This window comes from Pinus tabuliformis, chromosome Q, assembly GCF_031772625.1.
Source record: "Pinus tabuliformis cultivar Carrire ecotype Pingquan chromosome Q, CPIR1, whole genome shotgun sequence".
Classification (NCBI taxonomy): Eukaryota; Viridiplantae; Streptophyta; class Pinopsida; order Pinales; family Pinaceae; genus Pinus; species Pinus tabuliformis.
This window is the reverse complement of record NC_142296.1, coordinates 741,303,535-741,319,737: the sequence shown is the minus strand read 5'-3', so window position 1 is coordinate 741,319,737 and position 16,203 is coordinate 741,303,535. Positions and strand designations below refer to the sequence as shown.

At 31.6% G+C, this 16,203-nt stretch overlaps 1 protein-coding gene across 1 annotated transcript; it reads left to right on the top strand.

Annotated features, from left to right (window-relative positions):
- Nucleotides 1-13,962: 13,962 nt before the first annotated feature.
- Nucleotides 13,963-15,499, top strand: LOC149221668 (glyoxylase I 4-like). Its single transcript, XM_089383011.1, has 4 exons — nt 13,963-14,278; nt 14,384-14,489; nt 14,594-14,906; nt 15,072-15,499. Exons 1-4 carry the CDS (start codon nt 14,109-14,111, stop codon nt 15,170-15,172), a joined length of 690 nt encoding a protein of 229 aa, XP_089239137.1. The 5' UTR covers nt 13,963-14,108; the 3' UTR covers nt 15,173-15,499.
- The last annotated feature ends 704 nt before the right edge of the window (nt 15,500-16,203 follow it).

The following is a 16,203-nucleotide window of genomic DNA, read 5'->3' as shown; positions in this document are numbered from 1 at the left end:
ACCAGAAGCAAATGAACAGAGAAGAACAGGGGCATCGCAAGTTTCATCCTCCATGTTTCTATCACTCTATAGATCCTCCTGATAAAGCTTCGGTAGGTAATTTCTTTCCTCTCTCTTTTTAAGCCAGTTAAGCTTGCTTTCCGCCAGTCTAGTTATAGCGGTAGTCGAGCTGATCTGCTTTGGAAACCAAAATCTTTCAGTCAGGTTCGTGAGTAGAGCTGAAGTTGCGAAAATATTCTATAAGCTTTAGCAACGAAAAAGCATTTCTATGTACCTGCTGAAATAGATGAGTTATTCAAGGCGCCCTCCATGTTTCTATCTCTCTGAATATTCTCTTGATAAAGCTTCGGTAGGTACTGTGTTATGTTGTGAGCACGTTTCTCTATTGTTTTCAATAGAATTTAGGTTACTTGGGATTATCAAAAAATTACTGTAACAAATTTCCATAGAAAACCAAACAAGTTGAGACTTTGTACCTTAGCGAGCAAGCTAGTACGTCGTAGCTTCAATCATTAATCTGCTGTGCTCTATGTGTGTCTTGGATGGTGTAAGACCCAGAACCTTAACAGAATCGATTCTCAGATGGGCACAACAGAAATCAGGTTTTTCCCTGATCCCTTGGGCTTGCGAGTCATGAGGACCCTGCAATCTCCACTTTCTGGCGGGAGGCATCCAGTTTGGCCTTGCATAGTCTACAAAAATCGTAAGTAGCAGTAACGATATTTCTGTAAATCGTATTATGAAGTCTTAATTAGAATTTTTTCATATATAAATCAGCTTCTGAAACAAAGAATATCATTTGAAATAAAGAATATCATTTGAAATAGAAAGTAGCAGTAACGATATTTCTGTAAATCGTATTATGAAGTCATAATTAGAATTTTTTCATATATAAATCAGCTTCTGAAACAAAGAATATCATTTGAAATAAAGAATATCATTTGAAATAGAGGCTTATTATTTGTAAAGCTAGCATATTGTGATGCAGGTCTGTTCAGCCTATAGTGTTGTGTCTGTCAATAGTTCTGAACGGGACGCTCCTCTAGGATTTCAGAAACAAGCTACTTCAGGATTTCAGAAAGAAGAAATAGTTCCAGGCATGGCGGATGCAGCGAAAGGAAAATAGACAGAAAATCAACTTCCACTTCCAGGCATGGCGGAAGAGGCCAACCATCAACTTCCAGCATGTGTGAAGCGGTCTTGTTATTAAATTGTCGAATTTCCCCTGCATGCATGACCGGTCTTGTTGTCGAATTGTCAAAGCTGGCAGCGCAAAAGCTGGCAGCTGTTGCACCACATGGCAAGTTCAATGCACAAGAGCAGTTAGAACATGGGAACTTGGTTAGGATTTAATATATGTTAAACTATGAAAGTAAGTAATGTTAAACTATGAAAGTAAGTAATGCTAGCATTAGTTAGCATTATATTTTCATTAGTTTCAAATTTCGGAAATATGTACACATAACATATGGTTTTTGCCTCTCCGCCTCGGGAAGAGGCCAAATAAGATGGCAAAACTACATGCCTCTGGAAACTTTGTATTACATAAAATAGTAAAACCATATACCTCTGCAAACTTTGGTTTATAAGTGGCACCGACTAATAGCAAACAGGTAAACTAATGTAATAACATCGCAAACCGATTACTATAGTCCCTGGCCATTGCCAAATGGCAGGGACTAATAACAACCTCACATCCATACTTTCTCCTATTGCATGCTCCATCAAAACACCCCCACATAAGTATAAGTTATATCGTTATAAGTTATATCTATATTATTCACCAAAGTTATATTTTTAAGGTATATCGTTTATTCACTAACTTTAATTTTTAAGTTATATCATTTAGTTTTTAAGTTATATCGTTTAGTTTATTCACTAACTGCTATAAGTTATATCGTTTATTCACTAACTTTGATTTTTAATTGATATTGAACACTTAAAAATAAACATTAAATAGTTCAGTATTTATGGAAGGAGCTCGCAAAGTTCAGAAATGCGTTTGCCACTCAAATACAAAATGCGAAGCAAGTTCAGAAATGCGTTTGTCACTGAAATACAAAATGCGAAGCATTTTACATTTTCGTGAAATTAAATTAAATTGCTTAAGGCCTTATTTTCTTTAAAAATGTAAACTTTATTATAAATTTAAGGCAAAAATAATTTAAGGCAAAAATTACTATAAATTTGATTGAGCTTTTATCACTATTATTAAAAAACATTATCAAAACATAGTAAAAGATTTAAAATAACCCTAATGATACAGCTTGAGTGGGCGTAATGGTTAAGAGCATGTGTTTCCTCCTAAGAGGTCACAGGTTCAAAACTAGAGGGGTAGAGTATGTATGCCTTAGTAAACTTAGCAGTCAAATTGGGTCTCATACACCAATTTGGTGTCTCGCTTGGCTGTGACCTTAAAAATGGATATTATTATTATTATTATTATTATTATTAAAATGCTTTTAGAATTTTAATATCTTATATTATCATAAAAATATATTTATTTTAAATAATTAAAATTTTTTATTTAAAATATAATTGTCAAATAAACAAAATATATATATATATATATATATATATATATATATATATATATATATATATATATATTATGTTAATGATAATTATTTATTTATTAATTAAAATTGGTTTATACTATTTTAAAAAAATAATCTAGATTACTTAAAATTCTCTTCTCTTTTAAGTTAAAAGGTTAGGGAGGTTGGTAGTCTCATAAATATTTTGAAATTGAAATTTAATATTTGTATATGTTGGACAATCTAAGAGAATATGTGTTTTAACTTCAAGTGTGTTAATGTGACAAAGGTGACAAACTCTTGCATAGCATTTTGTTTTGGGAATTAATGAATGCTCATATTTAAGGTAAAAGGTTCTCGATTTTCAAGATGAGTGTAGGGAAAGAGCTTACATGTTACTTTCTTGAAGTCATCCAAAATACATTAATTTAGTAGGGAAAAAGTTAATAGCCACCTCACCCTAAATAATGTGGTAGATAAATTAGATATCAAATCAATTAAAGATGAAATGAAAATATTAATAGAATTAGACCACAAGCATAACAAAAGGGCCTTTAACCTTATAATCTTTAGTTTAAAAGAGGAAGAAGATGAGGATACTTTAGCCATAGCCCAGACAAAATTACATAATAGATTACAAAGTGAAACAATGTGTCTCCTAGAAGCAACAAGGTTGGGGAAATTAGCGGAGAATAAAGGAAGGCTAATCCGAATAAAGTTCAGCTCTACTGATCATAAGTACGACATACTTAGTAAAACCTCAAGTCTAAAAGGATGAAACAAATACCATGCTAACTAGCTTCATGCATGAATAATCCATCTAATAAAACATGAGACTAAGATAGAAAAACCTACTTACTTAACCATGCATTCATCCAAGGTTCACCATAACCATCCTTGTAAAGAGATTAATCCATATCACAGTAGTCCCTAAGAGAAGTGGCTTAATTAATGTTCCATAGTGAGATAGAGAAAATAGGCCATTAAAAGAGATGAATTACCTCCAAGTGTCACAATAATCCAAACGACCTAAGTTCTCATATTTTTATACTAGGGTAACTAAGTAATTTAACTAAAATTAGGTTGAAATCCCATAAAGGCATAAAATACATGATAATAAGCCCATAGGTCATTAAGTTAGCCCATGAAATAGCCTCCTCAATACCAAACCAAAAATGATCTTAAATTAACCCACACATATGACTAAAATTTCCTCCAAGGATGACATTATCTCGAAATAGGTCTAATAACACCCCAAAAGTCATATCTCATCATATGATTGTGTGTCTTCTCATCAAGGGGGCATGCCATTACCCAAAAGTCACCTATAATCATTTAAAATGTGTTCTCTCATGCCCTAATTTCATCTTCTAAAGACCACATCATCATCAGGCATAATATGTCATCGTTTAAAGACAACATCCTAGCTCCAATGGGTAGCATTCAAGGTGCTATATGTATAGAAGTATCTCTAATAGTAAGCAAAGTAATCATCATGTCGATGTCCCTCATTCAACGTACAAGGACAAGGTGTAGTTGAAGTAACTCAAAGGATGTGTCATGAAGATCCAAGAGGCGTCAGTGAAGCATCACCAACATCCTCCAAAGCTCCGTGACGATTCTGGGATTATCATCAAGCATGGGATAAATGAATCAAGTAAATTTTAACTAACATGATCATAAAACTCATAGAAGCATAAAATGTTGACCATATTTAATGTCAAATGCATGCAAGGATATCACACAAAGTATCTTCTTCAAACTTCTTTATATTAATACATCATACAAGGTACCAAATTTAGATATGGAACAATTAGAAAATGTCCCTATTAGATTCTTCCAAACCCAAGGCAGGAATAGTTCCAAAGTTTACCCTTCAATCAATAAATGTGAGTGATAAGTGATATGGTATGCAGTGCACTTCATTAAAAGTGTTATAATATTATACTAGGTCATGCATGACCTTCATCCATGAGTTCCTTTAGAAAGCATTCGGATCTACAGAATTACCCTTTAATTGACACTTCCTTGACACTTTTTACCTATTCTTTTTCTTTGTTTGATTTCTTTGTTTGACTTTCATATTAAGCTTTCATTAGTTTCATTTAAGACCCCTTTTAGGATTCTATTCTCACATAGATTTTGGATGTTTTCATAAGTTCATTTTTCTTTGAAAGGTGTTATAAACATGGGACTAGTGTGATGGCCTCATGTCAGGTGTTAGAGCTGAAGCTAAATTGGCTTTTAACATTCATTCCTTGCCATTATTTTGCAAAAATAACATTCTTTTCATATGATTTTATCTTTCTTTCTTATCAAGGTGAATCAACCTAAAAGAAAAAAAATTATCGCTTCTTCTCCTAAGATGACTCTGATATGGAACTAGCACAAGTGACTCATAATAATAAAAAAAGAAAAGAAAGGATAATGCACCAAGTAAAGAATGCAAGTATTTAAGTATGGAGGGATATGGACACACAACTTTTCTCCATGCTTTCTATTCATGAAAATCCTAGACAGTGAAAGGAAAACACCAAGAGGTACACAATAATAGGAGGAAATTGATAACCCCATAGGTGAAATAAAGAAACATGTTTAATTTCCAGGAATTAGGATCCATTATCTAATTTCAAACAATGATCCTTGCTTAGGTGCTACAAAACATTAAGTAGAAGTAGTTCTTAAGAAAAGAAAAGGTAATGTACACAATGGTCATTCACATACCTTCATCTAGTGAGAAACTCAATTAATTGGATGAGTTAACCATAGTGAAAAAGAGAGGCATTTGAGAGGTTACTATTTGAGAATCATCTCAGGCTACTAGTTGGAAATCTATATCTTAGGAGAAACATTTTCTCCTAGGGTTAACATTGTTTATACATGGGTAACATTTGTTACTAACTCAAATATTTAGTAACTCAAATATATATGATCATTATAGAGCACATGATCTATTTGCTTGGGTGAAGAGTGCATAATAATCCAATCATCTTTGGTGCATAAGAGATATAGCCTACATCACTTTAATAATTTTGCTAGATTAGACAAAGGAAGATATTAGTATTATAATAACAAGGTAATACCATCACCTTTGAATATGAAAGGTAACAAAAACTATATGTCATAAATATCTTCTAATGCTACTTTTTTTTTTAAATAATGAAATGTATAAGATGTAATGAATCAACATGATAGAAATTGTCAAGTCTCACTAGCACAACCAGTTGAGGATGAGCCTCATTAACAAGGCGACCCAAGATCAAACCTCATGGATGTTGTTGTACCCATGTTAGGGAGAAAATCCAGTCAGCTTAGAGCTGGTGTGTCCGAGGCTGGGTGTGATTCCTAGGTTACTTTGATGGCTTAGATGCCCCTCAGTCGTTATTTCTAAAGCCACAAGTCAAGCGTAGAGAAATACAGACAACTTGACAAAAAAATCAACATTAGAGAAATCAATGAAGAATGCAAAGTCAAGATGCGTCACACACAACATATTTTAAGCTATAATAGTAATTTAAATTAGAAAAGTTCTAGTACAAAATGTATGAAGTTGGGCACTACTTGGGAATGGAAACTTCACTAATTAAAATTAGACCAACAAAAAAATGAATCTTAACTTTTCCATGAAATATATATGGATAGTGATTATTCTCTATATGTACTATAACTCATTTTTAAAAATTTCACCTTTCTTATTTTTCTTAGTTTTCCTTTTCGCCCTATAGATTACTTTCCTTAGGGAACAATGTTGTAGGCATGTCTTACTATTATTGATCCTAGAACTTATTTTTTAAATGGATGTTTGTGCATTCCACTTAAAATATTCCTAGCCATATATTGAAGTTGGTTACATTCAAATTAGTTTTTTCAAACAATAGTAAAATCGTGATGATTGAGTCATAAGATGGTGGTGAAAAAAAAAATTATGTTTGAATCATGTTCTTTACTCTACAATTATTATGTTTGAATCATGTTCCGTTCATCTGTAGGTTTTCCATTTTATTTACTAAGTTGTATAGAAATGTTCTTGGATTTTAGTATGTGAGGAGAGAATGTGTATTTTATTTTGAAGGAGCTTGGTTATAAAATTATTATATATTTTATTTTGGAGTTTGGTTGAAAATATATTATATCATTAAAAGGATTTTTTTGCGGAAAGTTCTTAGATTTAATGTTTAAAGGCTTGTGAAAAGTGTTTAAGTTATCAAAATAAGGGGAGCTTGTCAATATTTTAGATTCTTTTAGAATTGTTACTCAAATCAAAATCATATTAGTGTGTGGCCACAATTATTTTATGAAAATTGTACTACTTTATGAAGGAAATAATGTTATTATAGAGTTGGTCAATTTACTTGCAAAGTATGCTCATTTTTTCTCACGTCCCATCCTTTCAAAGAAAAAATAGTAATCATACTTTGAAAGAAAGTATAGTATTCACAAAACTAATTGAAACATGTAGAAAGCTACATGGACATCCAAAGATAGTTGTAGGTGATAGGGATCCAATTTCCAATAGTGATTTTTGGGTCAGCTTGTTTTCTTGTTTCATCCAATTTAATTGATAAAGTGATATTGGGATAAGTATCTGGAAGTTTGTCTCCATTACTTTATATCTAATAAACATTCACTATGGTTTAAATGATTACCTTATGTAGAGTGGTGGTACACCACTTCCTCTCATCTTTTTTCCAAACTGTCCCTATTTATGGAACTCCATGTGTATAATCCTCTATCCATCACATCATCCTGAAGAGTGAAACCTATGTTTTAAGTAGCAAAGGCCCACATCTCATATAATCGATAGGTTCTAATGTTATTAATATATAGCATGGTTATAAAACAAAATATTGTGAAATAACAATTAAATCAACATCAATATGAGAAAAATTGAAGTGGGGTAGGGGGAGAAGGAAGGGGTATTTTTGATGATATATATATATATATATATATATATATATATATATATATACCCAAGTACTATGGTACCTATAAAGCATTAAACGTGATTGGAAATATGACTTACACATGAAAGTATCATCGTTTACATATACATAGTATTTTTCATGCTTCTTGTCTAAAGAATGCAATTGGTCACTAAAAATTAGTTAAAAGTATTTTTCTTAAGTTTGATGAAGAGGGAGAAATATTACTTGAACTTGAAACCCTCAATGAGTATTAGACAAAACAAATACAAGCTAAATAGTTATTGAGAGGATCATAAATTTGAAGAACTTGTGAGTAGATACACAACTCGGTAAGATGGTATTTTCATATACAAAAATCCATGAATTATTATTTTAGATTTAAATACTTGTTTGAAATGGGGGGCATGTTAAGTCTTAAGGCACAACCATTTATCATTGTCATTATGTTATGTTGACTTGAGTTTTAATAATAAGAATATTAATCAGTTTTTAGGATTATAGTTGAGTCAAACACTATATTAAACCCTTTACATTATGATTTGAATCTTAGACTCTATAAAGGAGTACATACTACACCCTCACTAGATTTTAACATATAGCTTCCTAGAGGGAAACACACATACTTAACCATTAGACCTAGTCAAATTGCCTTCTTTATATCATACTTATAAATAAATAAAACTCATTTGAATAATCAATATTTCTTATTCATTTGATATTTTATTGTAAGAAGTTACATGCTCAAAATAGATTCTCATTCATTCGCTTCTTTACTTATATTAAGTGTAACATTACTATATTGGGTCATTTTTAGTCTTGTTTAAATATTTAGTTCATAACCTACCATGACTAAGGATTTTATAAATAAATACCTCTCCATAGTACCAAATTGCCATGGGGAAGGGTTGTTGTGTAATGTAATCTTTTAATAATGCCCTAGGTCGTATTCGAGTGCAAATGCAATGTAACACTTATATAAACGTTAGTACTTTTATTTGTTATTTTATAGATGAGTAACACCTATATAAAGTTCAGAAATAATTTTATCACTGAATTTTATAAAAATACAAAACGTGATTGTGGAAACTGCATTTTTTTTAGAAGAAAAAATACCTACTTCTTCATATTAAAATATAAAAAGATAGCAGATGTTCTCTGTATTTTTTTGGACTTTCTAATCTTCTTTATCTACTAATTTTTTATATAACAACCTTTTATTTATTGCTTACCTAATTACTGATATTGATTGTTCATATACATTTTTCATTATGGATCTATTTCTTAATTTATGTTCTCTATTCTATAAACCCAATACATATATACCCATAAAAACTGCAAAAATGTTCTTATAGGTTTCCAAAAATTGATACATTTTTAATTATGAATAGTTAATTGAGCTGAGAGGCTCATTCTAAAGCCCAGTACTAGGGGATGTGTAAGTTTGTACCTCACTGCCCATTTAAAATAAAAAATAAAAATAAAAATTATATGGGCTATAATTAAAAATAATGAATATGTTTTAAAGTAATTAAGAGTAAAAAAATACACATTGTATTTTGCACTCTAAAAAAGTTTGTAGGTAAAAAAATTGATCCCTCTAAGCTCATATTAGATCAGTACTTAAGATGTATCTATGTTGATGCTACCTTCATTGACCATTATCCCCTATTCATTAGCTTAAAAGAAGAAGTTACGTGTTTCCTTAGGGGCTCCTCTCTTAGAAAACATATCAGGGATGAGTTTTGTTCTCTGTATATGTGATCAAAATTGACAGATTGGATGGTACTTACATTCCTGATAGGATTCAACACTTTTTTTAGGATTGGAGGATTGAAACTATTGGTCCCCACTCATTCTATGATGCCTTTAGCATACATCTGAATATTTTCCATACTCAACCATTTTGCCACAATAATAACTTACCATAAAGCAATGAGCTCTGCCTTAGTTTTTGTGCTTTCTCAGCCTTCTCACTAAAAATTACAACATTTTCTTGCATCTATTACAATAAAATCCACACTTCCTCCCATTGCATGCTCCATCAAAAACACTCACAATATAATTATTCCATAAATTTTCGAAATCGTTTTTCTTGTCACCTTTGATCTTCTTTAGAGGTCCATCTCATTAGTTTTGGACCAAACCCTTTTCGGTTAAAAAATGGTTGCATTATTATTTCCCAAAATAGTCTATATAATAAAAAAGAGAAATACGTAATTTTTTTATGTATACTAAATACCACATTTTCATGTATGTAACTAGTGACACATTGTGTTGTAATGTTATGATTTTCAACATATCCATAGTGTTCCCATAAAACGACAACATACCTACATTTAAATGTCAAATATCCAGTATTTTTTGGCCCCTTCTACAAAATACACATATACCCGGTCCACTAAATCCACCTTTGAAGGTTAAGGTTATTCCATGTCAGGATTCTTTCGATAGGAAACATAAAACTTTGATTTTTAAGTGATTGTGTACACTTCTATAGACATTAAATCATTTATTCACTAACTTTGATTTTTAAGTGACTGTGGACACTTCTATACAGATTAAATCATTCACTGTTTTATGGAAGGAGCTGGCAAAGTTAAGAAATGCGTTTGTCACTAAAATACAAAATGTTCATTATTTTACATTTTGGTTAAATTAAATTATTTTATTTAAGGTATTATTATCTTTGAAAATGTAAACTTTATTATAAATCCAAGGCAAAAATTATTATAAATTTGATTGAGCTTTTATTATTATTATTATTAAAAATTTATCACTATATTTCTAGTAGTTGTTTTGGAATTTTAATATCTTATATTATCATAAAAATATATCTATTTTAAATAATTAAAATTTATAATATAATTATTAAATAAATAAAAAATAAATTAATATTATGTTGATGATGATTAATTGTTTATTAATTAAAAATGGTTTATTCTATTCTAAGAAAGTAATTATTTTTTTTAAAGTTAAAAGGTTAGGGAGGTTGGTAGTCTCACATATCTTTTGAAATTGAAATTTAATATTTATATATGTTGGACAATCTAAGAGAATATGATTTTTTAACTTCAAGTGTGTTAAAGTGACAAAGGTGACAAACTCTTACCTAACATTTTGTTTTGGGAACCAATGAATGCTTATATTGAAGGTCAAGGTTCTCAATTTTTAAGATGAGTGTAGGGAAAGAGCTTACATGTTACTTCCTTTAGGAGAGATTATGAAACAAATACCATGCTAACAAATACTTACTTAAACATGCATTCATCCAAGGTTCACCATAACCATCCATGTAAAGAGATTAATCCATATCACAAGAGTCCTCAAGAGAAGTGGCTTAATTAGTGTTCCATAGTGAGCTAGAGAAAAAAGGCTATTAAAAGAGATGAATTACCTCCAAGTGTGACAGTAATCCAAATGACCTAATTGCTCCCATTTTTATACTAGGGTAAATAAATAATTTAACTAAAATTAGGTTGAAATTACTGAAAAGCATAAAATACATGATATAAGTCGATAGGACATTAAGTTAGCCCATGAAATAGCATCCTCAATAACAAACCAAAAAATATCTTAAATTAACCTACACATATGAGTAAAAGTTCCTCCAAGAATGACATTGTCTCCAAATAAGTCTAAGAACACCCCAAAAGTCATATCTCATCATATAAATGTGTATCTTCTCATCAAGGGGGCATGTCATTACCCAAAAGTCACCTCTAATCATCTAAAAGGTGTTCTCTCATGCCCCATTGTCATCTTCTAAAGGCCACGTCATCATCAAGCATAATATGTCATTGTCTAACAACAACATCGTAGCTCCAATGTGTAGCATTCAAGGTGTTATAGATATAGAAGTGTCTCTCAGAGCAAGCAAAGTAATCATCATGTCAATGTACGCCATTCAATTTACAATGATAAGGTGTAGTGGAAGGCACTCAAAAGGGTTTGTTGTGAAGATCCAAGAGGCGTAACTAAAGCATCACCAACATCCTCCAAAGCACCGTGACAATTTTTTGATTATCTTCAAGCATGAGATAAATGAATCAAGTAAATTTTAACTAACATGATCACAAAAATCATAGAAGCATAAAATGTTGGCCATATTTAATGTCAAATACATGCAAGGATATCACATGAAATAGCTTCTTCAAATTTATCTATGTTAAGACATCATATAAGTTACCAAATTTAGATATGGCATGGTTGGCAAATGTCCTTATTGTATGCTTCCAAACCTAAGCCAGGAACAATTCCTAGTTTTACCCTTCATTCAATAGATGTAAGTGATAAGTGATATGGTATGCAGTGCACTTCATGAAAGGTGTCACAATGATATACTAGGTCATGCATGACCTTCATCCATGAGTTCCTTTATGAAGGGAGTGCTTGGATCTACTTGAATTGCCCTTTCCTTGACACTTCCTTTTCCACTTTGTAGTTATCCTTTTCCTTTGTATGATTTGACTTGGCTATTAATCTTTTATTAGTTTCATTTAAGACCCCTTTTAGGATGAGGCTATTCATGCTCGTTGGATTTTTGAGGTTTTCATAAGTTCCTTTTTCTTTTAAAGGTGTTATAAACATGGGACTAGTGTGATGGCCTCATGTCAGGTGTTAGAGATGACATTAAATTGGCTTTTAACATTCATTCCTCACTATTATTTTGCAAAATATTTTTTTTTCATACAATTTTATCTTTCTTTCTTTTAAAGGTCAATCAACCTAAAGGAAAAAATGTATCACTTCTTCTCACAAGATGAGTCCTATATGGAACTAGCACAAGTGACTCACAATAACAAAACAAAATAAAGGACAGTGGACTAAGGAAAGAATGCAAGTATTAAGTATGGAGGGATATGGACACACAACTTTTATCCATGCTTACTATTCTTGAAAATCCTAAACACTGTAAGGAAAACCCCAAGATGTACATAATAATAGGAGGAAACTGATAACCCCAAAGGTGAAATAAAGAAACACATTCAATTTCCAAGCATCTTGATCCATGATCTAATTCCAAACAATGATCCTTAGGTTATATAAAACATTAAATATAAGAATTTCTTAAGAAAAATATGTAATGTACATAATGGTCATTTACATACCTTCATCTAGTGAGAAACTCATTTAAGTGGATGAGCTAACTATAGTCTAGAAGAGAGCCATTTGAGAGGTTACTATTTGAGGATCATCTGAGGCTACTAGTTGGAAATCTATATCTTAGGAGGCAATTTCTCATGGGGTTAACATTGTTTATACATGGGTAACATTTGTTACTAACTCAAAAATATATGATCACTATAGAGGACATGATCTATGTGCTTGAATGAAGAGTGTATAATAATCCCATCATCTTTGGTGCACAAGAGATATAGCCTACATCACTTTAATAATTTAGCTAGATTCGACAAAAAAAGTTATTTGTATTGTAATAACAAGGTGATACCATCACCTTTGAATATGAATGATAACAAAAACTATATGTCATAAGCATCTTCTAAAGCTATTTTTTTTTTGAAATAATTAAATGCATAAGATATAATCAATCAACAAAATAGAAATCAAAAAAAGATAGCAAAATTGCATTACACACGACCTATTCAAAATTATAATAGCATTTAATCAACAAAATGCTATTACAATGTGTATGAAATTGGGCACTAATTGGAAAAAATTATACAAATAAAAATAATGAATCTTAACTTTTTCACGGAATATATATAGATAGTGATTATTCTCCATAGCTATCATAAATCTTATTTTTTTTAAAATGGTGCTAAGTTTTCGAAAGGGCCCTATATATAACTTTCCCGAGGGAACAATGCTATAGGCATGTCCTACTATTATTGATCGGGGAACTTCTTTTATAAATGGATGCGCGTGCATTAATCTTAAATATTCTTAGCCATCTATGGAAGTTGGTAACATTCAAATTAGTGTTATCAAACAGTAGTAGCATCATGATAATTGATTCATAGGATGGCGGTGAAAAAAAAATGAAATGCCATGTGCCCTTACTCTACTATTATTATATTTGAATCATGTTTCATTCATCTGCAGGTTTTCCACGGTATTTACTAAGTTCTATGGAAATGTTTTTGGATTTTATTTTGTGAGGAGAGAATGTGTATTTGATTTTGGAGGAGTTTGGTTGAAAATATATTTATACGCTTGTGAGAAGTGCTTAAGTTATTAACATAAGGACAGCTTGTCAATGTTTTAGATTTTCTTTTAGAACTGTTAGTCAAATCAAAATCATATTAGTGTGTGGCCACAATTATTTTATGAAAATCCTACTACAATTCTGGATGCAGGGAGCAATCCATTGAGTACCGCAAATCAAAAATGGGTAGAATTAAATAGCATAGTAATTCACCAAATTGGTTTAGGTAAACAACTAGTTATCATTAAATATCCAACCTACGCGTTAGTACTTAAAACCCAGATATTGAATAAAAGACAGTGATACTTTCACTACCGAACGACACAAGAACCATGTACTGCTGTAATATCGGATTACTTACCAGAAACTTCTTTTTATAAATAGATCCCTACGCAATGTTCTCAGAAGAGGACTGAGCCAATCGAATCAGTTTGGAACTCTGCAATAACACCGACACGAACACTGGAATTGTGTCACAGGATGCCGAAGGAAGAGGAACAGATGCCGTGTCGCCTACCTTTACCTCTGTTATCTCTCAATCACGTTTCACTACTTTGCAGATCTGTCACGGCTTCCACGGAATTCTACATTAATGTTCTTGGATTCCAGCTTGTGAGAAGGCCATCTTCATTCGATTTTGTCGGAGCTTGGTAAGATATAATTTACCTCAACATAATCAATAAGTCTCCTTGGATATAATATACGGTTATAGATATTCCTTGTGAGGATATAACATGTTAGTGTGAATCATCCAGGTTATTCAATTACGGTGTGGGCATACATCTCTTGCAGTGCAAGTCTTTGGAAGATCTGCCTAAGAAAACTGAGATCAATCCAAGAGATAACCACATCTCTTTTCAGGTTTAGCTTTAAAGTCCCACCATCATCTTTGAGAGATTACTATTACTGTTCTGTGGTTTAATGTTATAATTGTGCTTATCATTGTTCTTGTCTTTTCCTTGCAGTGTCCAGATATGTTTTTGGTGGAAAAGAGACTACAAGAAATGGACATAAAATACAAAAAAAGTGTTGTGGAGGATGGAGGATTGTACGTGGACCAAATTTTCTTCCATGATCCTGATGGTTACATGATCGAGATCTGCAACTGCGAGAATCTTCCCATCATTCCTGTACGATCACCCTCTTCTGTGAGATCAAACTCTCTGCGGTTTTCTTTACCTCAATCTAACCCTAAATTAGAGCGAGAAGAGAGCCGCTCAGAAATCGCTCTAGTTCCAATGAATGTTACTAGAGCACAAATGGACTTCACTCCTTACGGTAAGCTATTCACCTGAACGGTTAACATTAGAATATGGTTAATGTAAAATATTTCAATAAACTTTCGTATCCGTGTATACATCATAGAGAAGCGTACTTACAACTAAGTAGTCCACCCCTTCAATGGACTCTTATACCTTTTCTTTGTTGACTTGTGGTGAACAGAAAAACAGATCGAAGCCACTGGACCGGTGAGATGCTACTCATCAGATGCCCTTGATGATAAAAAACCATTTTTTCTTGACATCATGGGTTTTTATCTGTAATGACCAGAGGTATATTCCCTTCAATGCGAAATACTATGGCTACTGAGAAAATATTTCGTAATCATACGGCCGTACGATTCAAGAAAATTGATGACAAGTTAGCTAGAGCGTCCAGGAATGCCATGATACTGAGCATCTAGATAGAAGGCTAATCTATTCTATTAATCCTTATTTCGTATTGGGATTAGAGGTTTCTCCTGTATGCATTATGCCGTTGCTTATTTGAAGAGTTGTATACGTAGTGTGAATCTTGTAAAAGTATATTTCATACAATTTACTACTCTGTACTTTTTTTCCAGAGGAAAAAGACATTTCTTTTCATTATATTTAATAAAGGAGGAAGTTCAATTTCAAAGTTCCTTTTTCCACAAAGATCTTTCCCAACCCTTTTCAAAAACTTTTAATATCTTATAGGCCATTTTTAAATTCTACAGCCCTGTTTACCAGTTCTCCATGCACTTCTGGAAAATACAAAGCTTTCTGATTGTCCCTTATGCTGTTCCTTCAGAAATAGAATTGATCACCATTCTGTACGTTGCATTTTACTTAAATGCTCATGTGAAAAATCATGTATTCTCCAAAGCAGATATAGAAGAATCTCATCTTTCACATTCCAATAATGTGGATTATAACCATTGATATTTAATCTCATGGAGGAAAACAACATTACTTTGGAGTATAATACGTCACGTTTTGGAATTGAATTTTGTGGAAGAGAACCATACTTCTTTCACCTACCTAAATTACATTCAATTTATTTTAAATAATTGTAAAAGTAAGTTTATAAAAATATTGTCCAAAAAATGTTATGGTAAGTGAATGTTTTTTTTAATTATAGTGCATTTACATATATTTCATAAATACATTCAAATTATTTTAAATAATTATAAAAATGTATGTTTATAAAAATATTGTCCAAAAAATGTTATTTTAACTGAATGTTTTTTCCATAATTATAACGTATTTAGATATATTTCATAATAGAGTTTTAAGTTGAGAGCGGAAATGTGTTTGGTAATTAGGATTTCATA

Bases quoted from the DNA above. Each gene is read 5' to 3' on its own strand.
- LOC149221668 (XM_089383011.1), top strand. From the start codon at position 14,109: ATGCCGAAGGAAGAGGAACAGATGCCGTGTCGCCTACCTTTACCTCTG. The intron at 14,279-14,383 runs GTAAGATATAAT...TGAATCATCCAG, and splicing joins TTCGATTTTGTCGGAGCTTG to GTTATTCAATTACGGTGTGG. The intron at 14,907-15,071 runs GTAAGCTATTCA...TGTGGTGAACAG, and splicing joins AATGGACTTCACTCCTTACG to AAAAACAGATCGAAGCCACT.